The 23,175-nt window shown below is 42.4% G+C and overlaps 1 protein-coding gene across 5 annotated transcripts in view; it reads right to left on the bottom strand.

Annotated features, from left to right (window-relative positions):
* The window catches only part of LOC111145654 (RAB guanine nucleotide exchange factor 1), a 54,051-nt gene that overhangs the window by 28,672 nt on the left and 2,204 nt on the right, over positions 1-23,175 (bottom strand). For 2 of the 5 annotated variants that reach the window (XM_022500727.1, XM_022500728.1), the window contains exons 2-3: positions 9,678-9,866; positions 7,267-7,433 (exon numbers count right to left, since the gene is read on the bottom strand). In XM_022500727.1, coding sequence (XP_022356435.1) covers positions 7,267-7,433; positions 9,678-9,856 — 346 coding nt within the window. In that variant the 5' untranslated portion in view covers positions 9,857-9,866. Of the gene's footprint in view, positions 1-7,266; positions 7,434-9,677; positions 9,867-10,030; positions 10,056-23,175 lie in introns of those variants that run through there. The other 3 variants (XM_022500723.1, XM_022500725.1, XM_022500726.1) reach the window with 3 other exon arrangements.

Here is a 23,175-nt window from a genome sequence, read left to right as displayed (position 1 = left end):
AAAGCCCTTCAAAATGTAAATGAAAATAAAATGTAAGTGAAGATGTTCTGTATGATACCATCATGGCAGATACATGTCATTATACATTGTCCAAACCCACAAAATACACACCACCACAAGTGAATGAACCCTAATGGAAACTACAGACTATGGATGATGGTGACGTTTCGATGCAGGCTCATGAGTTGTAGCACAAAACTTCCCATTCTGGGGCAGAATGCTGGTAACGGGAGAGGCTGTGCGTGTGTTGGGGCGAGGGATATATGGGAGATCTCTGGACCCTCCTCTCAATTTTACTGTGAATCTAAAACTGCTCTTAAAAAAATTAAAATCTGGGGCACCTGGGTGGCTCAATGGGTTAAGCTGCTGCCTTTGGCTCGGGTCATGATCTCAGGGTCCTGGGATCGAGCCCCGCATTGGGCTCTCTGCTCAGCGGGGAGCCTGCTTCCCTCTCTCTCTCTCTCTCTCTGCCTGACTCTCCGTCTACTAGTGATCTCTCTCTGTCAAATAAATAAAATCTTAAAAAAAAAAAAATTAAAATCTTAGGGGCACCTGGGTGGTTCAGCTGGTTGAGCATGGGACTCCGGCTTCCGCTCAGGTCATGATCTCAGGGACCTGGGATCAAGGCCTGCGTCAGGCTCTGTGCGCAGCACAATCTGCTAGTCACACTCCTACTTGTCCCTCTACCTCCTTTTCTGCTCCCCCCCGGGCATGCACTCTCACTCTCTCAATTAAGTAGAATCTTTAAAAAAATTAAAATCTTAAAATACAAAAGAAAAAATAAATCAAGATTAATTCTGCTCACTAGTATTAATTAGTACAAATTATTAAAATTAACACTTGGTCGTTTCTCTCTGACCTTCCTAAAAACCAACTCCCCAGTAACAGAACAGAAGTTCCAAGTTTGGATTATGGAGTGGAAACTGAGAGAGCCAGAGTTCAGGTACAGAGGAAGGTGATGAGGCCCAGTGGGTGTTCAGAAGGGAAGACAGAAAGGAATAACTTTTCCTCTATCACATTTTGGCAAGGATCCAGATGGCTTGCATTACAACTTCTAATCTTAAGATTTTATTTATTTATTTTAAAGATTTTATTTATTTGTCAGAGAGAGAGAGAGAGATCACAAGCAGGCTGAGTGGCAGGCAGAGGCAGAGAGAGAAGCAGGCTCCCCACTGAACAAGGAGCCCGATGCGGGACTCGTTCCCAGGACTCTGGGATCATGATCTGAGCCAAAGGCAGTGGCTTAACCAACTGAGCCACCCAAGCGTCCCTAAACTTAAGGTTTTATTTATTTATTTATTTTTTTAATTTTTTTTTTTTTAAAGATTTATTTATTTATTTGTCAGAGAGAGAGAGGGAGAGAGAGCGAGCAGAGGCAGACAGAATGGCAGGCAGAGGCAGAGGGAGAAGCAGGCTCCCTGCCAAGCAAGGAGCCCGATGTTCCTGGGATCATGACCCGAGCCGAAGGCAGCTGCTTAACCAACTGAGCCACCCAGGTGTCCCTAAACTTAAGGTTTTAATACAGATAAAAAAAAAATTTTTTTTAAAGATTTTATTTATTTATTTGTCAGAGAGAGAGAGGGAGAGAGCGAGCACAGGCAGACAGAGAGGCAGGCAGAGGCAGAGGGAGAAGCAGGCTCCCCGCCGAGCAGAGAGCCCAATGTGGGCCTGGATCCCAGGACGCTGGGATCATGACCTGAGGCGAAGGCAGCCGCTTAACCCACTGAGCCACCCAGGCGTCCCCAGAAAATTTTTAATGTAGAATGTTCATTATATAATGTATGTATATATACTATATGTATATACTACATGTCACATAATATAAGTAATATTTATATTTAATATTAAAATATTAGCATATATTTAATAATATTATATATAATATTATATTCAAGAATCGCAAATCTGCCATGAGTATCAAGCTTTTCATTACCCCATCCACACACTCCATTTAAAAAGTCTTCCTGGGGTGCCTGGGGGGCTCTGTCAGTTGAGCGTCTGCTTAACTTAACAAGGAGCTCTGCATCAGGCTCCTTGCGCAGTGAGGTGCCTGCTTCTTCCTCTGCCTGCCACTCCACCTACTTGTGCTTTCCCTCTCTATCGAATAGATAAATAAATTTTTTAAAAAGTTAAAAATAGAACTATACCCTACAATCCAGCCATCACACTACTATTTTTGGAAGATATTTTTTGGAAGTTATGAAGTTTTTGGAATTTACCCAAAGAATACAAAAATGCTAATTCAAAGGGATATGTGCACCTTGATATTTATAGCAGCATTATCTACAGCAGCTGAATTCTGGAAACAGTTGTGTCCATTGACTGACGAATGGGTAAGGAAGATGCTGCCTATATATACAATGAAATATTAGCCATAAAAAGAATGAAATCTTGACATTTGTACAACACTGAGGGATCTAGAGAGTATTACGCTAAGTAAAATAAGTCAGTCAGAGAAAGACAAATACCGTATAATTCTACTCATACGTGGAATTTAAGAAACAAAACAAATAAGCAAAGGGAGAAAAAGGAGAGAGAGAGGCAAAACAAGAGTAAACTTTAACTACAGAGAACAAACCGATGGTTAGCAGAGGGGAGGTGGAGAGGGATGGGTTCTGTATGTGACGGGGATGGAGGAGTCCGTGTGTCATGATGAATGCAGGGCATGCACAGAAGTGCTGAGTCACTGTATCTGAAATTAATATTACTACGTTGACTAACTGGAATTTAAATAAAAACTTAGGGACGTCTGGGTGGCTCAGTCGGTTAAGCGTCTGCCTTCGGCTCAGGTCATGATCCCAGAGTCCTGGGACTGAGCCCAACATCACGTTCCCTGCTCAGCGGGAAGCCTGCTTCTTCCTCTCCCATTCCCCCTGCTGTGTTCCCTCTCTGTCTCTCTCTCTTTCTGTAAAATAAATACACGAAATCTTTTAAATAAAAAGTAAATCTTTAAAAAAATAATTTCTTTATACCCCTCACTCAGATTCACAAAATTGTAACACTTTGCTCATCAGTATTATTTTTTTCTGAATTGTTTCAGGTAAATTGTATGTATCATGCTCTTTAGCCCTTAATACGCATGGTTCCTAGTAACGAGAACATGCTTTTACATCACTGTGCTATTGTTCCTGGAAAAGGTGTGTGTTTTTCTCACACAGGATTCAACCAGAGGGTCATGTCTTCACTTGGTGGTCAAGCGTACTTAGTCTCCTTTAACCTCTGAGGACTCTCAGCCTTCCCGTGTTTTCATCGTACTGACAATTCTAAAGACTACAGGCAAGTCATTTTATTGAATACCCCTCAATTTGGGTTTTTCTGCTGTTTCCTCATGACTGGATTTGGGTTATAAGTTTTTAGCTTGAATAGGTCATAATTCATGGTATGTTCTTCTCAGAGTATCATATCTAGAGGCACATAATGTCCATTTCCCACAATTACATGGTCACCATTTCTCTATGTGTAATCAATTAATTAGCTGCGGGGGTTAATTTGAGATCATGTTCACAATTTGTTCCTCAGGAAACTCTCTCCTCTCACCCCAGATTTAGCATCCACTGATGGAATCTGTCTGAGTCAATTCTTACTATGACTACTGCAAAATGCTGATTTCATACCCCCTTACTCCTTTCCTATTTATTAGTCAACATTCTATGGCAGAGGAAAAAAGCTTTCTCCGGGCTCCTGGGTGGCTCAGTCAGTTAAGTGTCCTGATTTCAGCTCAGATTATGAGCTCAGGTCATGAGATCCAGCCCTGCATCTGCATCCGGTCCATATCCACAGCCGTGCTCAGCGGGGAGTCTGCTTGTTCTCTGTCCCTTTCCCGCTGTCCCTTCTCCTTCCCCACCTGCACTCTGGAGCACGCTCTCTCAAATAAACAAACAAATCTTTAAAAAAAAAAAAAAAAAAAAGCCTTCTCTTCTCCTTTATTTACTCATTTATCTATTTTATTAGTTGAAAGGACTAACGCACTGTTCTACTCCATCAGTTACACTCCACTTATCGTCCTTACTCAATACTCAAATTTGGCCAGTAGAAATCCACAGAAGCTGACTTCTGGGTCTTCGACATGTCCCCGGATTTTGGGACGTCCTTCTTTTCCTGCTCCAGCCCCTGAATCAGTCTTTTCTCCAAGGAACCCTTGAGTTCACTTTGGTGAGGACTAGTATTTAGAATCTAAGGTCTGGGTGGAAAAATTGGTATTTTAATTCTTTTTTTTTTTTTTTTTTTTAAAGATTTTTATTTATTTGAGAGAGAGACAGTGAGAGAGAGCATGAGCGAGGAGAAGGTCAGAGAGAGAAGCAGACTCCCTGCGGAGCCGGGAGTCCGACGCGGGACTCGATCCCGGGACTCCAGGATCATGACCTGAGCCGAAGGCAGTCGTCCAACCAACTGAGCCACCCAGACGTCCCTGGTATTTTAATTCTAAAAACAGAAAAGCTATCCCTCCCACAAGCACTGCCTTCACGTAATGCCTGCCCTGCCTTCAGATGTGCGGAAGAGTCTGCTCAGGTCGGCAACGGTCTACTTGAGCTATAAAGGGAAAGGGTTTTCAAAATGTACGCACGAGTATTCCAACTTGGCCAACCACGACTTGCTCTGGGAGCTACACTAGCTCACCCAACCTTACTTTGGAAATTTAAAAACTGTGAGTAGACTCTCCGAGTTTACTCAGAATCAAGCTATTCCATTAACCTTCTCTGAAGGGCATCCAGTCTTAACAAGGTATTAAATATTCTTCAAACTCCTTAGAAGGCTAAATTTATGTTCTGTTTACCACCGACCTGCCCTGGTGTAAGAGCTTTCTTCCATACCACCGACAGAAGCAAGAAAAATATCAAGAGTGAAAGCATCATGTATTAATGAAGCAGAGAATACAGAACACAAAAGGCCTATTTTAGCTGAGACTCAATAAATGAAAACCACATTTAGTATAGGCTAACTTTATCCACAGGCAAAGACCAAATAATCAGCCTGAAATGCAAAGTTCACCTGGCAAAGTTGCATAAGCAGGCTACAAACATCAAATAGGGTCTTCTTGTCTAACACACACACATCAGTTTTTTTCAGTACTTTGAGGTCTTTATCTTCCTATGCTTTCTGTAGAACAAAGCCAACTAAGGATTAAAAATCCCAGGTAATAATCGACCATTTGAAAAGAAAAGAAGCTAAGAAGTATACCAATACAATTTTTAAAAATAAAAACAACTTAGAACTTTTAAAGTACGGATCTTTCATAAATAATGCACATTGCACAGACACTCTTAGGACACCATTTTTTAGAAGTACCAAGGACAGTCACCGAATGTACATAACTATTATGCACTTAAGAACAGAGACCTCACCATCTTTCCACAGACATAGACACAGATACAGTTACACACACACACACACACACACACACACACCCCTTACTAGAGATCAAGGGATATAGTGGAAAAAAAAGGAACCAGGAGTTAGGAGACCTGAGTTCTAATACACCAACTTACACTATGACCTTGAGTCTGTTACTTTAAAGAAGCAGAGCCACTGGTTTTTAGCTTATTTACTGTTTCATATTTCACCATATTTGACCATTTCCCTGTATATCATAATTTCATAAGGTTAATGAGACTTTCCCAAAGCAAGACACAGAATTTAAGCTTACTAGGAAGGAGCAGCTTTAATACCGCTGCGCTCCGTACTACCACAGCTTATTCTACCAGAAAAACAACCCGTATTTTTCTCCCTAACATTTACCGGAGACATATCTGTCAGGTATTGTTGCTGAACTCTTTTTAACTGCATCGCCTCATTTGATTCTTAAGACGTACCTCCAGCGGCTATTACTATCTTCTCAGGACAGAGCTTAAAGAGATTAGCTTGCTCAAGGTCACATCGGCTAGTAAACCACAGAACTGAGACTCAAAACAAGGGGACTCCAAAGCTTATGCACCCCCCTACCTACCTCCTAATAAATAACCATGAGCCAAATTTATCCTTAATTTAATCTCTAACAGGTACTAATTATTCCCTTTCTAATTACAGTAGAGAAAACCACCATGAATGACAGCCAACCGAGAGACAACGCCAAATTAATTATGTGAACAAAAAGATTATTCCAAGGTTTGCTTTTATTGGGACACCTGGGTGGCTCAGTCAGTTAAGTGGCTGCCTTCAGCTCAGGTCATGATCCCAAGGCCCTGGGATCGAGCCCACACCAGGCTCCTTGTTCAGCAGGGAGCCTGCGTACCCCCTCTGCAGCTGCTCCCCCTGCTCAGACATTTGCCTCTCTCTCTGTGACAAATTAATAAATAAAATCTTAACAACAACAACAAAAGGTTTGCTTTTATTAAAGAGAAGGGCTGTGTTTTGGGTAATAAGCAACCTTTCCTTCTAACAAACCAAAACAAAACATGAGCCATTCAATCTGAAAGGCCAGCAAGGATCTTAAGGTGTGATACTGTTACTCAAATACAGAAACAAAACAAAGAACCTCCTGACAAGTCCCTCAGGTGGTGGGGTTCGAGGGGGAGACCATCTCTTGCCACGGTCTCCACTACCATTTCAAATCTCCTGCCGAGCTCCGATAACCAACACTGATCACCACGAAGACGAAGTCCTCCCAACAGACCGTCTTCACTTACAGCCAGGCCGCGTCCGCTGCCCTCCAATGACCCACAGAACACATGTAACGTGAGTGACAGTCCTTTCACGGGTATTGAGCATTTAAGAAGCAGATGAAAGAGATAATGCACAGACAAATCCACATGCTAGAAAATACCTACATGGCTTACTTCCACCCTCCAGAAGCCCAAAGCAAGCCTCTTCCTGTGTGTTCTCTATGTAGGTCTTCATGACGCAAGCTGTCCCTCAAGCGCTCAGAAAACCTCGTTTACCTACTTTAAGCCCAGAGACAGTCCTTTCCGATAAGGGACGTTTAGTAAGGATATTATACAAGGAGAATAGACCAGAATCCAAAAATTAAAGGCACAAAAAAATAAAAACATCCAAAAAGATATACATTTGGATGGTAATGTATTTTATAAACAAAATTACATTTTTGTAGTCCCACAGAGTAATGAACAAGCTTCTCCAACACACAATGTCCTCCAACTAAAGATGACTTTTGGTTTTATGTATTATCTGATCCTTAAACCCCATTTCAGGTTCAAATCTGGGTTGGTATGTCCTGGATGCTTACAGAAATTGAAAAGCAGAGCCCACATGCACTGTGGGTCTACTCTGCATCTCACTTGAGCACAGAGGAAAAAAAGATCAGAAAATTACCCTTTTTTGATCCAACCCTGGACGAAGCACTGAAGAATTTCTTTACTGTGGTCACTTTGCGGGTCTTCTCATTGGTTTTCTTTTCTTCAAACTTGGAAAATGTGAGGGACTGGGCCCCTTGGCTGCTGTGGCTGCTGGCAAAGGCTTCTTCCTCCTCCCGCTGAAGTCTGCAATTCAAGAGAGGACTGAGAACCAGCCAGACAGCCTCCATGTTCCTTGTATCTGAACTGCAGGAGGGTCTAGAAGTTTTAAAACTGGAGGCTAAACACACCAAGCAGGTCTGAGGTGTCTGATATGAAACTGTCCCATACACGATTCAAAAGGGACCTTCTCCGTGGATATTCATTTAGCAACTGTAACTAAATGTAACTAAGGTTACATAAAATAACTAAACTCTACTTTCCACTAACAATCTCAAGGCTGAAAAGGAGAGAGAGTAAGTAATTACCATATAACGTGACAGCCCCTACCGTAGAAAGGGAAACCCAACTGCTACGAGAACATAGGGAAGAACAACTTAATCTGCTAGAGAAGTCCGAGGTTTTACAATGGTGACATTTAGGTTTATCTTTTTTAAAAAATTTATTAACATATGATCTATTATTTGCTCCAGGGGTACAGGTCTGTGAATTGTCAGGCTCACATTCACAGCACTCACCACAGCACATATCCTCCCCCATGTCCATAGCCCCGCCACCCCATCCCTCTCACCCCCCACCTCCAGCAACCCTCAGTTTGTTTCCTGAGATCGAGTCTCTTATGGTTTCTCTCCCTCCCCGGTCCCACCTTGTTTCACTTCTTCCCTCCCTTCTCCCCGTGATGGAATATGACAGGCTGATCTGAAGAGATGAACAAGGTTCCCCTGAGTGAAGGACATTCCAGGGAGAGGGAACGACAAACGTGAAGGCCTGTGGTTTCTTCTGCAGACTAAATTAGTGAAGTTACTGATGGTGTGACCAGATGGTAAGAAAGCCCGAATGCCAGTCCGTTAGAACCCTACATTTCACAGGGCGGTGGTGAACCAAGAATGGCCATAAATCCAATAAATTACCATTAGGAGATCTGTGCTTCAGAAAAATACTGCAGGGAGCTATGTTATAACCTGAGGAGCAATAATTAATTAATTAAATCTTTATACAAAGATTTAAGTGAGAGAAAATAAAGACCAGGAAACTAAAAAAGGGTGAAATTCTAAGGACTTCTCTGAGCTGAGGAAGTCCTACCTACTGCTCAGTGATAGCCAGCAGCATCACCTGGGAACTTGTTAGAAATGCAAATTCTCAGAGTTCACTCCCACCCTCCTCAAGTCAGAGACTCTGAGGAGAGGTCCAAGGATGCCTCTTTTTATAAGCTTTCCAGGTGATTCTCAAGCTGGCTCAAATCTGAGACACAGCACTGCAAGGTCACAGATGGAAGGAGTAAGAAACAGCAAGGAAGTCACAGGCAGAAGTGCTGGGCTGAGCGCTGAACTGGGACACGCCCCTCTCTCAGACAAAACCGAATTAACATAAAGATAGTAGTGCATTTTGCCGTGGAGAGGGGAGAAAGCTAAGGGAATTCATGCCTACCGACCTCTACTGAAACCAGGTGAAACAGGCAATGTTCCTTGTCTACATCTGCGGTCTCTGACCCAGAGTCGCTGACAGCAGTGGGCGTGCACTGTCATTCTGAGTTCACCACGAAGGCTAGCGAAGTGGTCACTCAACACACACACGGCTGATTAGACACACATAAAAACTAACAAAAGTTGTCTGAGTTCAGTCTGACTTTCTTTTATGGAGAAGTTTTACTGTTTCTAGGATGTTCTGGCAAAAGATTAACATCATGCGTGGTGTTTTATCCATCCCTGTGCTCACCAGCCATTCCATCTTCTACCACAGTCCTCTGGGTAACATAAACCACTTTTCACTAACAAACCCCATTTTAAAGAAAAGGTTAAACTTCCAAAATGCAAGGGCCATGTATACAAATCAACAAGTTTCCACCAGTGTGTTTATCACCATGTTAGATGCCACGCTATCTACATTACAAGAATGAGGAAAAGGATGTTTGGTGAGAGCCACGTGCCGAGGACTGTGCTAGGGACACCCCAGATATAGCCACAGTTAACCTGCACTATTAAGTATGTGTTTTGCATTCCTCCAGTCCCAGAAGCCTATTATCTACATGAGAGAACTCAGACTAACGCACTCTAAACATAAGTAATTACGGGACAAAGACGAAAATAAATAAATAACTGAAAGCTATTCATTAAATACTGACTGAGAAGAAAAGGGTAAAAAAATTCGTTTCTCTTAGTATTAAGCTGACGTGCTGATAGCTCGCAAGAGGAGAGAAAAGTGGATTCTGACAGTGGCGGAACTGCACATCCAACCGTTTCCCAGTTAAACACCCCTCTTTAGTCCTTTTACCGCTCTGCCAGTTCCCAGTCCTCCTGAATCTGCTTCTGCCTTGCTTTGTGGTACTCTTCCCTCCAGCACTTGGAGCAGAAACCCTGCCAAGCAGGGTTGCCATAGTAACCACATCCTTTCTTGCACAGGAGCTCGGACTGATCGACATGAATCCCTCGGCGTTCAGACTTAAGGCTCATCTTCTTCCTGCTAATCAAATAAATAAGAAGGTGATGTTGCAAATGAAGTCACTATCATTCTTCTATCAGCACAGCAATGAACAAAAATGTGTCCACAATCTTCAAGCTATGAGGGAGGCAGGCAGGCTGAGAGGGAGGGAAAAAGAGTTTAAATAGAACAAGTTCCTGGGGTACCTGGGTGGCTCGCCTGGTGAAGCATGAGATCTTGATCTCGGGGTTGTGGTTTTGAGCCCCACACTGGGTGTAGGGATTACTTAAAATCTGGAAGGAAGGAAGGGAAGAAGGGAGGAAGGCTGGTCCTGACACAGTCATACTAAAGAAAACACTTCTTATTTCCTTCTCAATGATATAAAGAACACTTTAAGAAAGGACTTATATATTGGGGCGCCTGGGTGGCTCAGTGGGTTAAGGCCTCTGCCTTCGGCTCAGGTCATGATCCCAGGGTCCAGGGATTGAGCCCCGCATCGGGCTCTCTGCTCAGCAGGGAGCCTGCTTCTTCCTCTCTCTCTGCCTGCCTCTCTGCCTACTTGTGATCTCTGTCTGTCAAATAAATAAATAAAATCTTAAAAAAAAAAAAAAGAAAGGACTTATATTAGATTAAAAACCTAAATGTGACACATGAACCTATAAAACTCCTAGAAGAAAACATAAGGAAAAAACTCCATGACATCAGATTTGGCAAAAATTTCTTGGATATGACACCAAAAGTAAGGTAAGCAACAAAAGGAAAAATAGGCAAATGTGACTTTATCAAATGTAAGCATGGCAGAAGAGGTCGGGCAGAGGGAGAGGGAGAAGCAGGGAGACCAACGTGGGGCTCGATCCCAGGACCCTAACTAACATCATGACCTGAGCTGAAGGCAGACGCTTAATGGGCTGAGCCACCCAGGAACCCTGGTAACAAACGTTTTTAACAACATTATCCACAATGGCCAAAAGGTGGAAATAACCCCCCAAAAAAGTCCACCAACTGACAAATGGATAAACAATTGTAGTATATCCATACAATGGATTTTATTGGTCATAAAAAGAAATTAAGTATCGGTATATGCCACAAGATCAACCTTGAAAACATTATGCTAAGTTAAAGAAGTCAATGATAAAAGAACACATCTTATATGACTCCCTTCATATGAATGTCCAGAATCTATGAAGGTAAATCTATAGACAGAAAGCAGCTGAGCAGTTGCTTAGGACTAAGGGGCGGGTGGTGGTGGTGGTGGTGGGGAGAATGGGAATAAAGGAAACAGCTAAAGAGTATGAGGTCTTTCTTTTGAGATAATGAAGATAATGAAAGTATTTTAAAGTTGGCTGTCATGATGGTTGCCACTGAATTGTTTGACCTTTAAATAGCTGAGTTCTGTGACATGGAAATGCTGTACCTAATAAAGCTGTTCTTAAAATACAGGTATAGGGGGATCTGGGTGGCTAAGATGGTTAAGCATCTGCCTTTGGCCTGGGTCATGATCTCCAGGTCCTGGAATCAAGCCCCAGGTCGCGCTCCCAGCTGAATGATTCTGCTTCTCCCTCTCCCTCTGCCCCTGCTTGTGCTCCCTCTGTCTCTGTCTCTCTCTCAAAAACGAATAACATCTTAAAAATTAATTAATTAATTAATTAATTACAAGCATATTTTGGAGATATTGTAGGTTGGGTCCCAGACTATAATAAAGCAAATGTCGCAATAAAGTGAGTCAAATAAATGTTTTGGTTTCCCAATGTATGTAAATGTTAGGTTTACACTATACTGTAGTCTATCAGGTGTTTAATAGTATTATGTCTAAAAAAAAAAGTACATCTTCAATTAAAAATACTTTATTGCTAAAAAAAAAAAAAAAAGAAAACCTTTATCGCTAAAACCTACTAACCACCATCTGAGCTTTCAGCGAGTTCTAATCACAGACCACAGATACCGTAACAAGTAATAATGAAATCATTTGAAGTATTCAAGTATTACCAGATCTTACGACACAGAAACACAAAGTGAGCAAATGCTGTTGGAAAAATGGTGCCAAAAGATTTGTTCAGTGCAGGACTGACTTACACCTTCAATTTAAAAAAAAAATGCAGTATTTGTCAAACTCAATGAAGCAAAGTGCAAGGAAACAAGGTATACCTGTCAAAATCAGGAAGGAAGGCAGAGTGGGAAGTCAGATTCAAAGAACTATCAGCTTCGATGGTGGACAGACTATAAGCCAAGAATGTGGGTGGCTTCTGGAAGCTGTGAATAACCCCTCGCAGACAGCCAGCAAAGAAATGAAGACCTCAGTGCCATAATTGCATGGACTCAATTCTACCAGCATGAGTGTGTCTGGAAGCAGATTTTCTCCACAGCCTCTAGGTAAGAGCCCAGGGTGGCTGACTCCTTAATTCTGACCTCTGGAGATCCTTAACAGAGTACCCAACTGGAGCGAGCCAAGAGTCCTCACTCACAGAACTTAGGGATAATAAACGGGTGTTCTTCCAGGCCGCTAAATTTATGGCAGTATGTTATGGCAACGACAGAAAACTAACACAAGCCTCCTTTCCATTAGTCTTCTTGGGGGCCTTTGCCTTGTGTTCCAGTGTCTAGAATGCTGTGCGCCCTGCTGTTCGCACGGGGAATACTTCTAATACGAAGACCGCAGCTTCCACGTCATGCTTCCAGAAAGGCCTCCCCCGGCAACTCTATCTCAAGTAGCACCTCTCCAACCTCCCCACCCTCACCTCCACACTGGCCCAGCACTGCTTCTCTCCATCCTATACATGTCTAACAAGGGAGGGAAAGGAAAGAGTTAACCACGCAGAATAAATTGCTAAAAAACAATTATGCACATTCTCAGAAGGGCCTGCTTATTATGTGACTGGCTCTTGGTCAGCTTCTAGGGGAATGGAGGTCTTGGGAGTGTCCTTGTGCTCTGTACGTGTGGAGCTTCAGGCCGCACTATTCCAACTTGTTTCGATAGCTCAGGCAAACAGTGATGTACAGCGAACACCTGCTGTCTTTATGGGGGGTCTGGAGTTGCATTAACTGTGGTCGGTCCTGGAGGCAGCCGTGCTTGTCTGACCAACCTTCAATAAAAACCCTGGAATTCAAAGCTTAAGTGTTTCCCCGAACAGAAAACATCTCACATATGTTGCTACAATTTGTTGCTGGGGGATTAAACACACCCCGTGTAACGTCTCCGCTGGAAAATGACTTGGAAGCTCATGCCCGGTATCCTCCAAATAAATAAATTTTATCTTATTTATAAATAAATAAATGTGTCTCTGTCAAGTAAATAAATAAAATTAAAAACAAACAGTCCTGTGAGTCCTTCTATCAAATTACCAAAGCTGGGGGCAGTCTCAGGGACTATTGACACAAGCTATGATTATAAAGGGGTGGCATGAGGGAGATCTTAGTGGTAACAGAATAGCTCTGTATCTTGACTATGGTGGTAGTTACAGGAATCTACATACACGATAAGAAAAATGCCACAGAACTGCTAAACATGCACACAGTACAGAAATCAATTTCTCGGTTCTGATGTTGTACTATGGTTATGTAAAATGCAGCCACTGGGACAACCTGGTAGCGTACTACAGCATCTCTCTGTATTATCTTTGCAATTTTCTGTTAATCTGTAATTTCAAGTTAGGGAGTTATTAAAAATTCCACTTAAAAATTCAAATAACACTTATGATTGAACCAATGTGTATCAGACAGTTAAGCATATCACTCAGACTATTTCTAAATACGGAAAACAAAGAGGGCAAGTGAATCTCCAAAGTACATGCCATGATTTGAAAGGCTATCCCAGTGGTGATGATAGCTCTGTTTCAGGGGGGCAAAGCAGGTACATTCAACACACCTAGATTAGATATGGCTCTGTTTCAGGGGGGCAAAGCAGGTACATTCAACACACTTAGATTAGATATCAGAGCTATGTAAGCAGCATATACTCTTCAGTTAGGGAAAAACACAAGGGGATCAACTGCCTGAGACTCGATTCTGTCTTTCCCACCCCAAAAGACCTATCCCTCATTAGTAAAGCCATAATCCAGAGGCAAGTTACTACACCCAGGAGGAAGGTGAGAGGGGCACATCAGTTCAGTAAAAATACGCTTTTACTGAGCAACCTGGGCATACAGAATGCATAATTCAATTGACCCATTCACATTAGGGAAGACAGAGTAAGAATTATCTCTATTTCTGAGACAGTTGAGATTCCTGTGAATTCTGCTCCAGAACTAGGATTCAATCTGGGTTGAGGTACCCCCCAAAACAAGGGCCAGAGGAGGTATGTCCGGGTGGTTCAATCAGTTAAGTGTCTGATCTTGGTTTTGGCCCAGGTCATGATTTTTTTTTAAGATTTTATTTATTTATTTGACAGAGATCACAAGTAGGCAGAGAGGCAGGCAGAGAGAGAGAGGAGGAAGCAGGCTCCCCGCTGAGCAGAGCACCCGATGCGGGGCTCAATCCCTAGACCCTGAGATCATGACCTGAGCTGAAGGCAGAGGCTCAACCCACTGAGCCACCCAGGCGCCCCTACAGGTGCTCTTTTTTATGTTATCTTTTAGTCCTTGACTTTATATTATGAAGACATTATCACCGTTTTAATCAGACAATATTTAAAATCCATATCCAAATTTCACTGACTTTTATATTATTAACTACATTGCTTCCAAAATGAATGTAAGTATCACACTGAGGGGGCTCCTGGGTGGCTCAGGGTACAGCATCAGACTCTCACTTGGCTCAGGTCATGATCTCAGGGTCGGGAGACAAGCCCAGCCTCAGGCTCCGGCGTACGCCTGAGATTCCCGGTCCACCTCCCTCTGCCCCTCCCCTGCCTGGGCTCATGCACTCTCTCTCTCACAAATGAATAAATAAATCTTAAAAAATATATATATCACACTGAGAATCAGTGGCAGAGTTCCAACGTTAAATTTAACAAAACAAAGTATCCAAACACTAGCCTGCCCACTTCGAAATCAACCCATGAAGATAATGCTGAGTTTCTGCTGCGGAATGAGCAGAGCCAGCAGAGCAGCATTCTTACGGAGTGAGCTCCCGACAACAATCTTCCATTGTGCGAAGTTGAAGTCGCACCCTCTCCGGATAAGTACAATTAGGACTCCAACCTGAGCTTGCTGTCCCCCAGGCTAATGACACAAACTCTGCTCTACTTCCTACCACGCTCCGTCCTCCCTTCGCTGGAAGCAGTCACTCCTCCCACGGGTCAGTTTCTTCGGAAAGTAAATGACCAGATATTCCCTCTCTTCACTCCATTTAAACGAGCAACAAACTGCAGCACATTATGTGGTTTCAACCGTGAACAGCTTGTTTCCCTCGGAGTCACGCCGTAGTTTCAGAGTTTCAGCTTCACGGCAGCCCCGGCACCTTGGCCTCACCCAGCTGCAGCCGCACAAAGTGACACACACACCCCTCTGAGACGAGAACTACAGAAAGCAACTGCCTCCATTGAAAATGTATTTATTCAGATTCGTTAGACAGCTCAATGAAATACATTATGTTCTAAGCCACTGAGAAGTCTCCTGTGTATAATAAAAATATAATCCCATTAAACTCCAGAAACTTTCAAAAGTTGCTAAAACCATACCCTCCTGGGGTGCCTGAATGGCTCAGTTGGTTGTACATCTGCCTTCAGCTCAGGTCACGCTCCTGGGGTCCCAGGATCAAGCCCCACATTGCACTCCCTGCTCAGCATGGAGCCTGCTTCTCCCTCTCCCTCTGCCCCTCTCCCCCACTCATGCTCTCTCTTGCTATCTCCCCCCTCGAATAAATAAAACCTTAAGACAGAATAAAATAAAAAACATAGCATCTGTTGTGGGTTGAATTATGGCCCCCCAAAAGACAGGCTGAACTAAATACTGCGGGAGAAACCTGATTTGGAAATCAGCTCTAGGCAGATGTAATTATAGAATGAGGTCATACTGATTAGGGTGGGGCCTAAATCCAGTAACTGGTATCCTTATAAAAAGGCCCTGAGAGGCACCCAGGTATAAAGACACAGAGGCCACGTGGTCATAGAGGTGGAAATCAGAATGATGCAGCAGCAAGCCAAGCAGCTACAGGGCAGCCAGAAATCATCTTCCCTATAGCCTTCGGAGAGAACATGGGCCCTGTGGACACCCTGATTTCAGATTTCTAGCCTCCGTAACTACGAAAGAATGAATTTGCAGAGCTTTAAGTCATCCTGCGCTAGTCTGTTTGGAGCACTCCTAGGAAAGCTACAAAAATCACCCAGTAAGAATTATAAACAGTAACTGTAAACAAATAGTTGAAAGCAATGAGTTTTCCACAAGGTAACACAGAACTGCGGGTTCGCAGCATCACTTCGCTCTTTATAAACTGGTTAATCGCGTATCCCAGTTCATGAAAACAGTCCTGGCTTCCATCTGCTATCCTAGCAGAAAGGCACCCCTTTGGGTCCTCAAAAATGACCTGCTCTGCACAGTAACTTACACAGTCATCGTATTCATGAACAAGCCTAGAAAACCCTCCTGTTAGTCCGCCTTCAAATTCCACCCCGTTCAAATAACATCTGACTCCCCTTTTCCCACTGACAGAATAATTCTTTCTGATTCGTACAGGATTTTATAAATACAGCTATTGTAATATGTTCTATTATAAAAGCTTGCTTACATGTCCATTCCATGTTCACAGACACACAGCACAGTGCCCAGAACAGACTGACTAATCAACACACATTTCCTAAATTTACTGAATTATTTATTCAGAAGACTAAAAAATACCTATACAGACCATTTTCTTTCATTTTTTTCCCCATATACACTCTCCAGGGCCCAGTGAAGGTAGAAGTAGAAATTTAAACAGCAAAACAACTATCTTACGAAGCAGTTATTCTCAAATTTTACCATGCAATCAGTATCACATGGAGGACTTATTAAAGCACAGAGTATTGGGTCCCAACCCAGAGTTTCTGATTCAGGAGGTCAGGGGCAGGGCCTGAGAATCCACATTCCTAACAAGTTCCCAGATGATGTGGCTAAGGACTACTCTTCGAGAACTAGAATTATAAAGTAAGCACAACAATTATTAGAAGACCAATTTCTTCTCATGACTTCCTCATTGGTAGGAGACCTTCTTTTCTAAATACAATGGAGTAGTTTGTGGCGACCAACAATCCTGCTGAGAACAAGGAAAGCTAGATACATGTTTAAAATCCATTATTTAAAGGCATCAGAAAATCTAAAGGAATCTAGGTGCCTCTGGATTCTGGAAAAAGAGAGAAACTGTGGAAAAACAAAGTGACATTCTGCAGTCACTTTTGCCCCAAGTGTATCGATGATTCTGGGACAAAATGATGAGAATACAGACTTACTTTAGGCAGAAGAACTACAAGAGCTTTTGGGAAAGAGGAAAGGCAAGACTCAAGGAGCCAAAATCCTAGTTAACCAGAGTCAAAGAGAGCTGGGCTTAACATAAGGCTGGTTCCCCCTCCCCCCGACCAAGGCCCAAAGACATATACCAAATTTTGCAGCTGCAAAGAGAGGGCTTCAAAACCATATGGAAAACCTCTGAAAATCTAGAGTGGAATTTACAGGGGCGCCTGGTGGGCTCAGTTGGTGGAGCATACACCTCTTGATCTTGGGGTTGTAAGTTCAACCCCCATGTTGGGTGTAGAGATTACTTAAAAATAAAATCTTTTTTAAAAAAAGTGGGGGGGGGTGCCCTGGGTGGCTCAGTCGTTTAAGCTTCTTCTGCCTTTGGCTCAGGTCATGACCCCAGGATCCTGAGATAGAGCACCTGAGTGGGTCAGGCTCCCTGCTTAGCAGGGAGTCTGCTTCTCCCTCTCTTTCTGGCCCTCTCCCGCTGCTTGTGCTCACGTGCTTGCGCCCGCCCACGCTCTCAAATCAATAAAATCGTTATCAAAAAAAGTGGAATTTTCAGTAATCTCACTATTCTCAAGAAACAAAGATTACAGTATATATGCCACCAGGGGAAGAGACCCCTGTGAATTCACTACCCTACTAGTAGGAAGCCTTGGATGACTACTTGATAGTAGTAAAGGTAAACCCGAGGGAAACAAAGCCTTATCAATCCAGCAACACAACTTCACCATTAGCTCAGTCCCTAAAAGGATTAGGTGATAAGCCCCTACTCAAAAGGGAGGAGAGATTTCCTCTCTGAAAAACAAAAAGAGTACCCTCTGGAGCTTCATTTTATTCACAACACCCAGCATTTACATAATTAAAAACCAAAAAGAAAAAAAAAAAGACAATAGAAAGAGATGCTCAGATGATCCAGACAATGAAGTTAACAGAAAGACTTTTAAATAGATACTTATTTAAATTCCCTATTTTTTTTTAAAAAAAGGTGAAAAATAGGGGCACCTGTGTGGCTCACTGGGTTAAGCCTCTGCCTTCAGCTCAGGTCATGATCCCAGGATCCTGGGATCGAGCCCTACGCCGCCGCCGGGCTCTCCGCTCAGCAGGGAGCCTGCTTCCCACTCTCTCTGCCTGCCTCTCTGCCTACTTGTGATCTAAGTAAATAAAATCTTTTTTAAAAAATTAAAATTTAAATTAATTTAAAAGTGAAAAATAAATTAAAAATAGGTGAGAAAAAGGGGAAAGAACATATTTTAAAAATGAAGAATTTTAAATGAGAATTGTAATCCCTAAAAATCGAAATGAAATGCTAGACCTGAAAAGTATAACTAAAACTAAGAATTCAAAAAGTAGATTTAAAAGTAGACCAGACCTAACAGAAGAGAGGATTAGAACTGGAACCCAAGTCAATAAAATACACCCACACTGAAGCAGAAGGAAAAACTAATAGGAAATACAGTGGGGAGTGTAAAGAGAATCAGGGACATTGTGGAAAAGTCTATGGAGTACATAACTGAAGTTCCTCAAAAGAAGAGGAAAGAATGAATAAGAACCAATATTAATGAAATTTTTAAAACTGATAAAAAGACAACTAACAAATCCAAGAAATTCTGTGAACCCCAAAGCAGAAAACACAACACAGAGATACAGCATACTTAACAGCTGATAATCAAAAACAAAGAGAAACTTTTGAAAGTAGCTAGAGGAAAAGAAACACATTATTTTCATAAGTGGGACAATAAAACTAAGAGCTAAATTTTCAAAAGAAATCATGAATGCCTTAAGACAACAGAATGACCTATTGAAAGTGCTGGAAAAAAAATGCCCCCCCCCTAGAATGTGGTGTTTAATAATTGTTCCCCTTAAAAATAAAGGCAGAATTGGGGCACCTAGGTGGCTCAGTCAGTTAAGCGTCTGACTCTAGATTTCCGCTCAGGTCATGATCTCAAGGTGGTAAGATCAAGCCCTGTGTCAGGCTCCACGTTGAGCCTGTTTGGGATTCTCTCTCTCCCTCTGTGCCTCTCCACACTATCCCCCCTGCCAACCCACTCACCACCATTCATGCACACTCTAAAAGTAAAAAATAAAAATTATAAAGAATTCATTACGGGCCTACTAGCATTAGAAGAAATAGGAGAGAGAACTCTTCAAATGGAAAGAAAAATCTGTCTATCCCAAAGAGAAAGACAAATAAGGAAGGATCAAAAAGTAATGGAAACAGTAAACATGTAAGTAAATACACATAAATATTGATTTCAAAAAGCAATCATTTCTTGTGGGTCTTAAAATAATAAGTAGAGGAGCGCCTGGGTGGCTCAGTGGGTTGGGCCTCTGCCTTTGGCTCAGGTCATGGTGTCAGGGTCCTAGACTGAGCTCCACATCCGGCTCTCTGCTCAGCAGGAAGCCTGCTTCCCCCCGCCCCGCCTGCCTCTCTGTCTGCTTGTGATCTCTGTCAAATAAATAAATAAGTCTTTTAAAAAAATCTTTTAAAAAGCACTTAATTCTTCTTCTCCAAATATAGTTCAAGCTTTGACTGAAGAATGAAACCGACATCTTTGCACTTACATAAATGGCAGACTCACCATCGTAACCCTTAGTGGTTGTGTTTGGGGCTGGAACTGGCTGGGCCTAAAATCCAACCTCCTGATCAGTTTTTCTGTTAGAATCTAAGAACTTTAAACGTCAAAGAATCTTAGCTTATTTCTCAAGCACTACTTTAAACAAAATAAGAAATAAGTTGAGATTTTTATTTTCTAATTTACTTATTCAATTACTAGCCCTACGTACTAAGAAAGCAAAAGTTCTTATTTCTCCTCCTCTTTTTTTTTTTTGATGGTCTACGCAGGGATGGGAAAGTTCTTCTTGAAATAAATAGCCTATACCCCCTTGTGGGTAACAACAATGACAAAAAGTGTCTGCAATTTGTTCCCAAGTACGTCCAAGAACAAAAGCAGGCTCTTGGAAGAAACCAGTGTTTACATACAGTTGCTATTCAAAGAACTTAAATATGGAGCAGTTTTAGCATATGGGTATGAACGCACTTTGCCATCTGATTAATCCTCGTAAATGATACTTAAGATGTGTCCGCCCATGACTGTACAACATTTGAAAGCCTAGACAAAAAAACCCTACACTTACCACACTACAATAGCAGTGGCTACTTAATTTATACAAATAAAGATGTAACTCAACTTGGCTAAGTAGAAGCCAAACATATTGCTTCCTGAGACACTAATTACAATGGATTTTAGACATTTTATCTCATCAGCATACAATTCTGTTTTTTGTTTTCACATTTTTTTTTTATTTGCATTCTTCTTGTAATATCCTATTCAAAACTGTGGTCACTAGCCCAAGTCATTTTTCAGGAACATGTTTAAAAAACAATGTCAAAAGCTCTATGGAAATGCAATTAAGGAACCACTAAGTTACATAACTACATTTAGGCAACAACACTTCCACCTCTTGTTTACTGACTAAAGATGAATAAGGATGTTCTTGATTCTGCAGTTTCATAAGCTAGGTCATAATTTACAATATACCAAAGGAACTGTATTAGAATACTTCAAAAAAATAATCTGGAATTACCTGAAATAGCTGCATATGAAAATGCACAATAACTAATGGTTTACTCAGGCGCCTGGGTGGCTCAGTGGGTTAAGCCTCTCTCTCCCTTCGGCTCAGGTCATGATCGCAGGGTCCTGGGATTGAGTCCCGCATCCCGCTCTCTGCTCAGCGGGGAGCCTGCTTCCCGCCCCCACCCCCCTGCCTCTCTGCCTACTTGTGATTTCTCTATGTGTCAAACAAATAAATAAAATCTTTAAAAAAAATAATGGTTTACTTAACTGTACAACTTTCGTGCAATACACTTCCTAATGAAACGGAATGACAGTTAAGAACACATACACCTTGCAATGGCATTACAACAAAAGCATAACCTAAATTCATCCCATATCACAGTAGTGTTGGGGCACCTGGGTGACTCAGTCAATTACATGTCTGCCTTGGGCTCAGGTCATGATCGCAGGGTCCTGGGATTGAGCCCTGCATCAGGTTCCCTGCTCAATGGGGAATCAGCTTCTCCCTCTCCTTTGGCTGCTGCTTCCCCTGTGTGTGCTCTCTCTCGGTCAAATAAATAATAAAATATTAAAACACACACACACACACACACACACACACACACACACAGAGCAGTGAAATCATCAGCTAAAGTTTACTCTAAGGTGTGAATATTTGGCTCCTGGATGGCTCAGTGGGTTAAGCCTCTGCCTTTGGCTCAGGTCGTGATCTCAGGGTCCTGGGATAAAGACCGGCATTGGGCTCTGCTCAGCAGGGAGCCTGCTTCCCCCTCTCACTCTGTCTGCCTCTCTGCCTCCTTGTGATCTTTGTCAAATAAATAAATAAAATCTTAAAAAAATAAAATATGAATATCAACCTCTTTTTCTAGAATGGTGCACTATTTTTATAAATATTATGGTGGCTTTCCTGATGTCAAGACAAATTCAGAGCCAACAGAAAGAAAAAATATATGTATTTTAGGTGCAAACACATGAAAAAATATCCCCACTTTGCCAATCCTGATGAATGCTTAGAAGACCCCCCCCCCAGCTTTACAGACTATGACCAAATGCCTTAAAAGTTGCAGCTCCCCAACCATTGTCTGGATAGAAAGATCCCAAACTGTTCAAGGCCCTTTTGTAATAGTGGGTTCCAGCACTTGCCACGTGCTCACTCTATTAACTGTGTGTGTCTGCTCTCCCCTTGGGAGTTCACAGTCTGGTCCGCGGCAGGTACCACAAAGCCATGGCTAAGTGCCGGCCGCTGGCTCAGTCAGCCTGCCGGAGCTCAGGTCTCCACCACCTCTTGTACGGCCTGAAACAAACTCCTGCGCGGAGCCTCGTTTCTCTGTGTCTTCAGGGAGGGAGAAGGGAGAGAACAACACTGAGATCACACAACTGAAGGACTTCCTACTCACACAGTGCCTGGCCTGTGCTACCACGGATAAATCTGATAAATCCGAACTATTGTTACTTAAACAGGCAGTTTTTTAGCTCGAGCAAAATACAAATATATTAATTTTCTAGACACTCCATCTAAGATGAATGGATCTGTTCATATTAGAAAAATAAATTATAGGCCTGGACTTTTCAAGCCAACGTTCTCTATGCCCCAGCGAACAGCCTGAACCTCCTTCTAGAAATGGCTGGGTATTCCCTAAGCCCATCTCTATGTGGAGGTGAGGTGACTTTCATTCAAGCATTCATCCTCGTCAGACGCTTCCACATTCATAACGCTGATGAAAATAAAGCACGCCTGCCAAAAACATGGCTCTGTGGTGAAATCATATACAAGAACAACATACAGAGGTACTCGAGGAACTTGTCAGGAAGCAAGACCCTAACCCCACTGCTCTAAGTCTGTCCCAGAAAGCTCCACTGAGAACGTGCTTATGGAAGGTGACCGGAAGAACGTACGATCCCCACTGACTTATCCAGATAGTCTAAAACAGACGCTTAAATTAAATTAGTGTAGAAATCTAAGTACTTAGATCACATTATCTCGCCAGCCCCAGAACTGCTTTCGCTGAATTACGTTCTGATGTTCTGTCATCAACCTACACAACGAGGCAACAAAGACTTCTAACTAAAAAACAAAGTAAAGCACAACACAGTCCTCTGAAATGCTGTTATGCCCTTAAAGATGTAGCTGAGGAGTCTGTCAGTACAAGGAGTCTCAGAATCCAAAAGAGAAATTGGCCTTTTAACTTATGGTCAATGAACTGTGCGACTGATTATGCTTCTCTCTGAACTGGCTGCTAAAAAGCAGTCAAACTTGAGGCCCTCTAACAAGTGCTTAACCCGGTCTAAGTGCTTTGTGTACAGGTCCCCGTCCACCTTAATGAGGATCTTACAGATGTGTTTGCATCTTCGTTTTTCTCCCTCGGTGCGAAGTTCATCACCCCCTTACTTCTGTATGTTCTCAAT

This window comes from Enhydra lutris, unplaced genomic scaffold (assembly GCF_002288905.1).
Source record: "Enhydra lutris kenyoni isolate GAN:26980312 unplaced genomic scaffold, ASM228890v2 scaffoldscaffold13, whole genome shotgun sequence".
In the NCBI taxonomy this organism is placed as follows: domain Eukaryota; kingdom Metazoa; phylum Chordata; class Mammalia; order Carnivora; family Mustelidae; genus Enhydra; species Enhydra lutris.
Note: the sequence above shows the minus strand (reverse complement) of the source record. Positions and strands in the feature narration are given on the sequence as shown.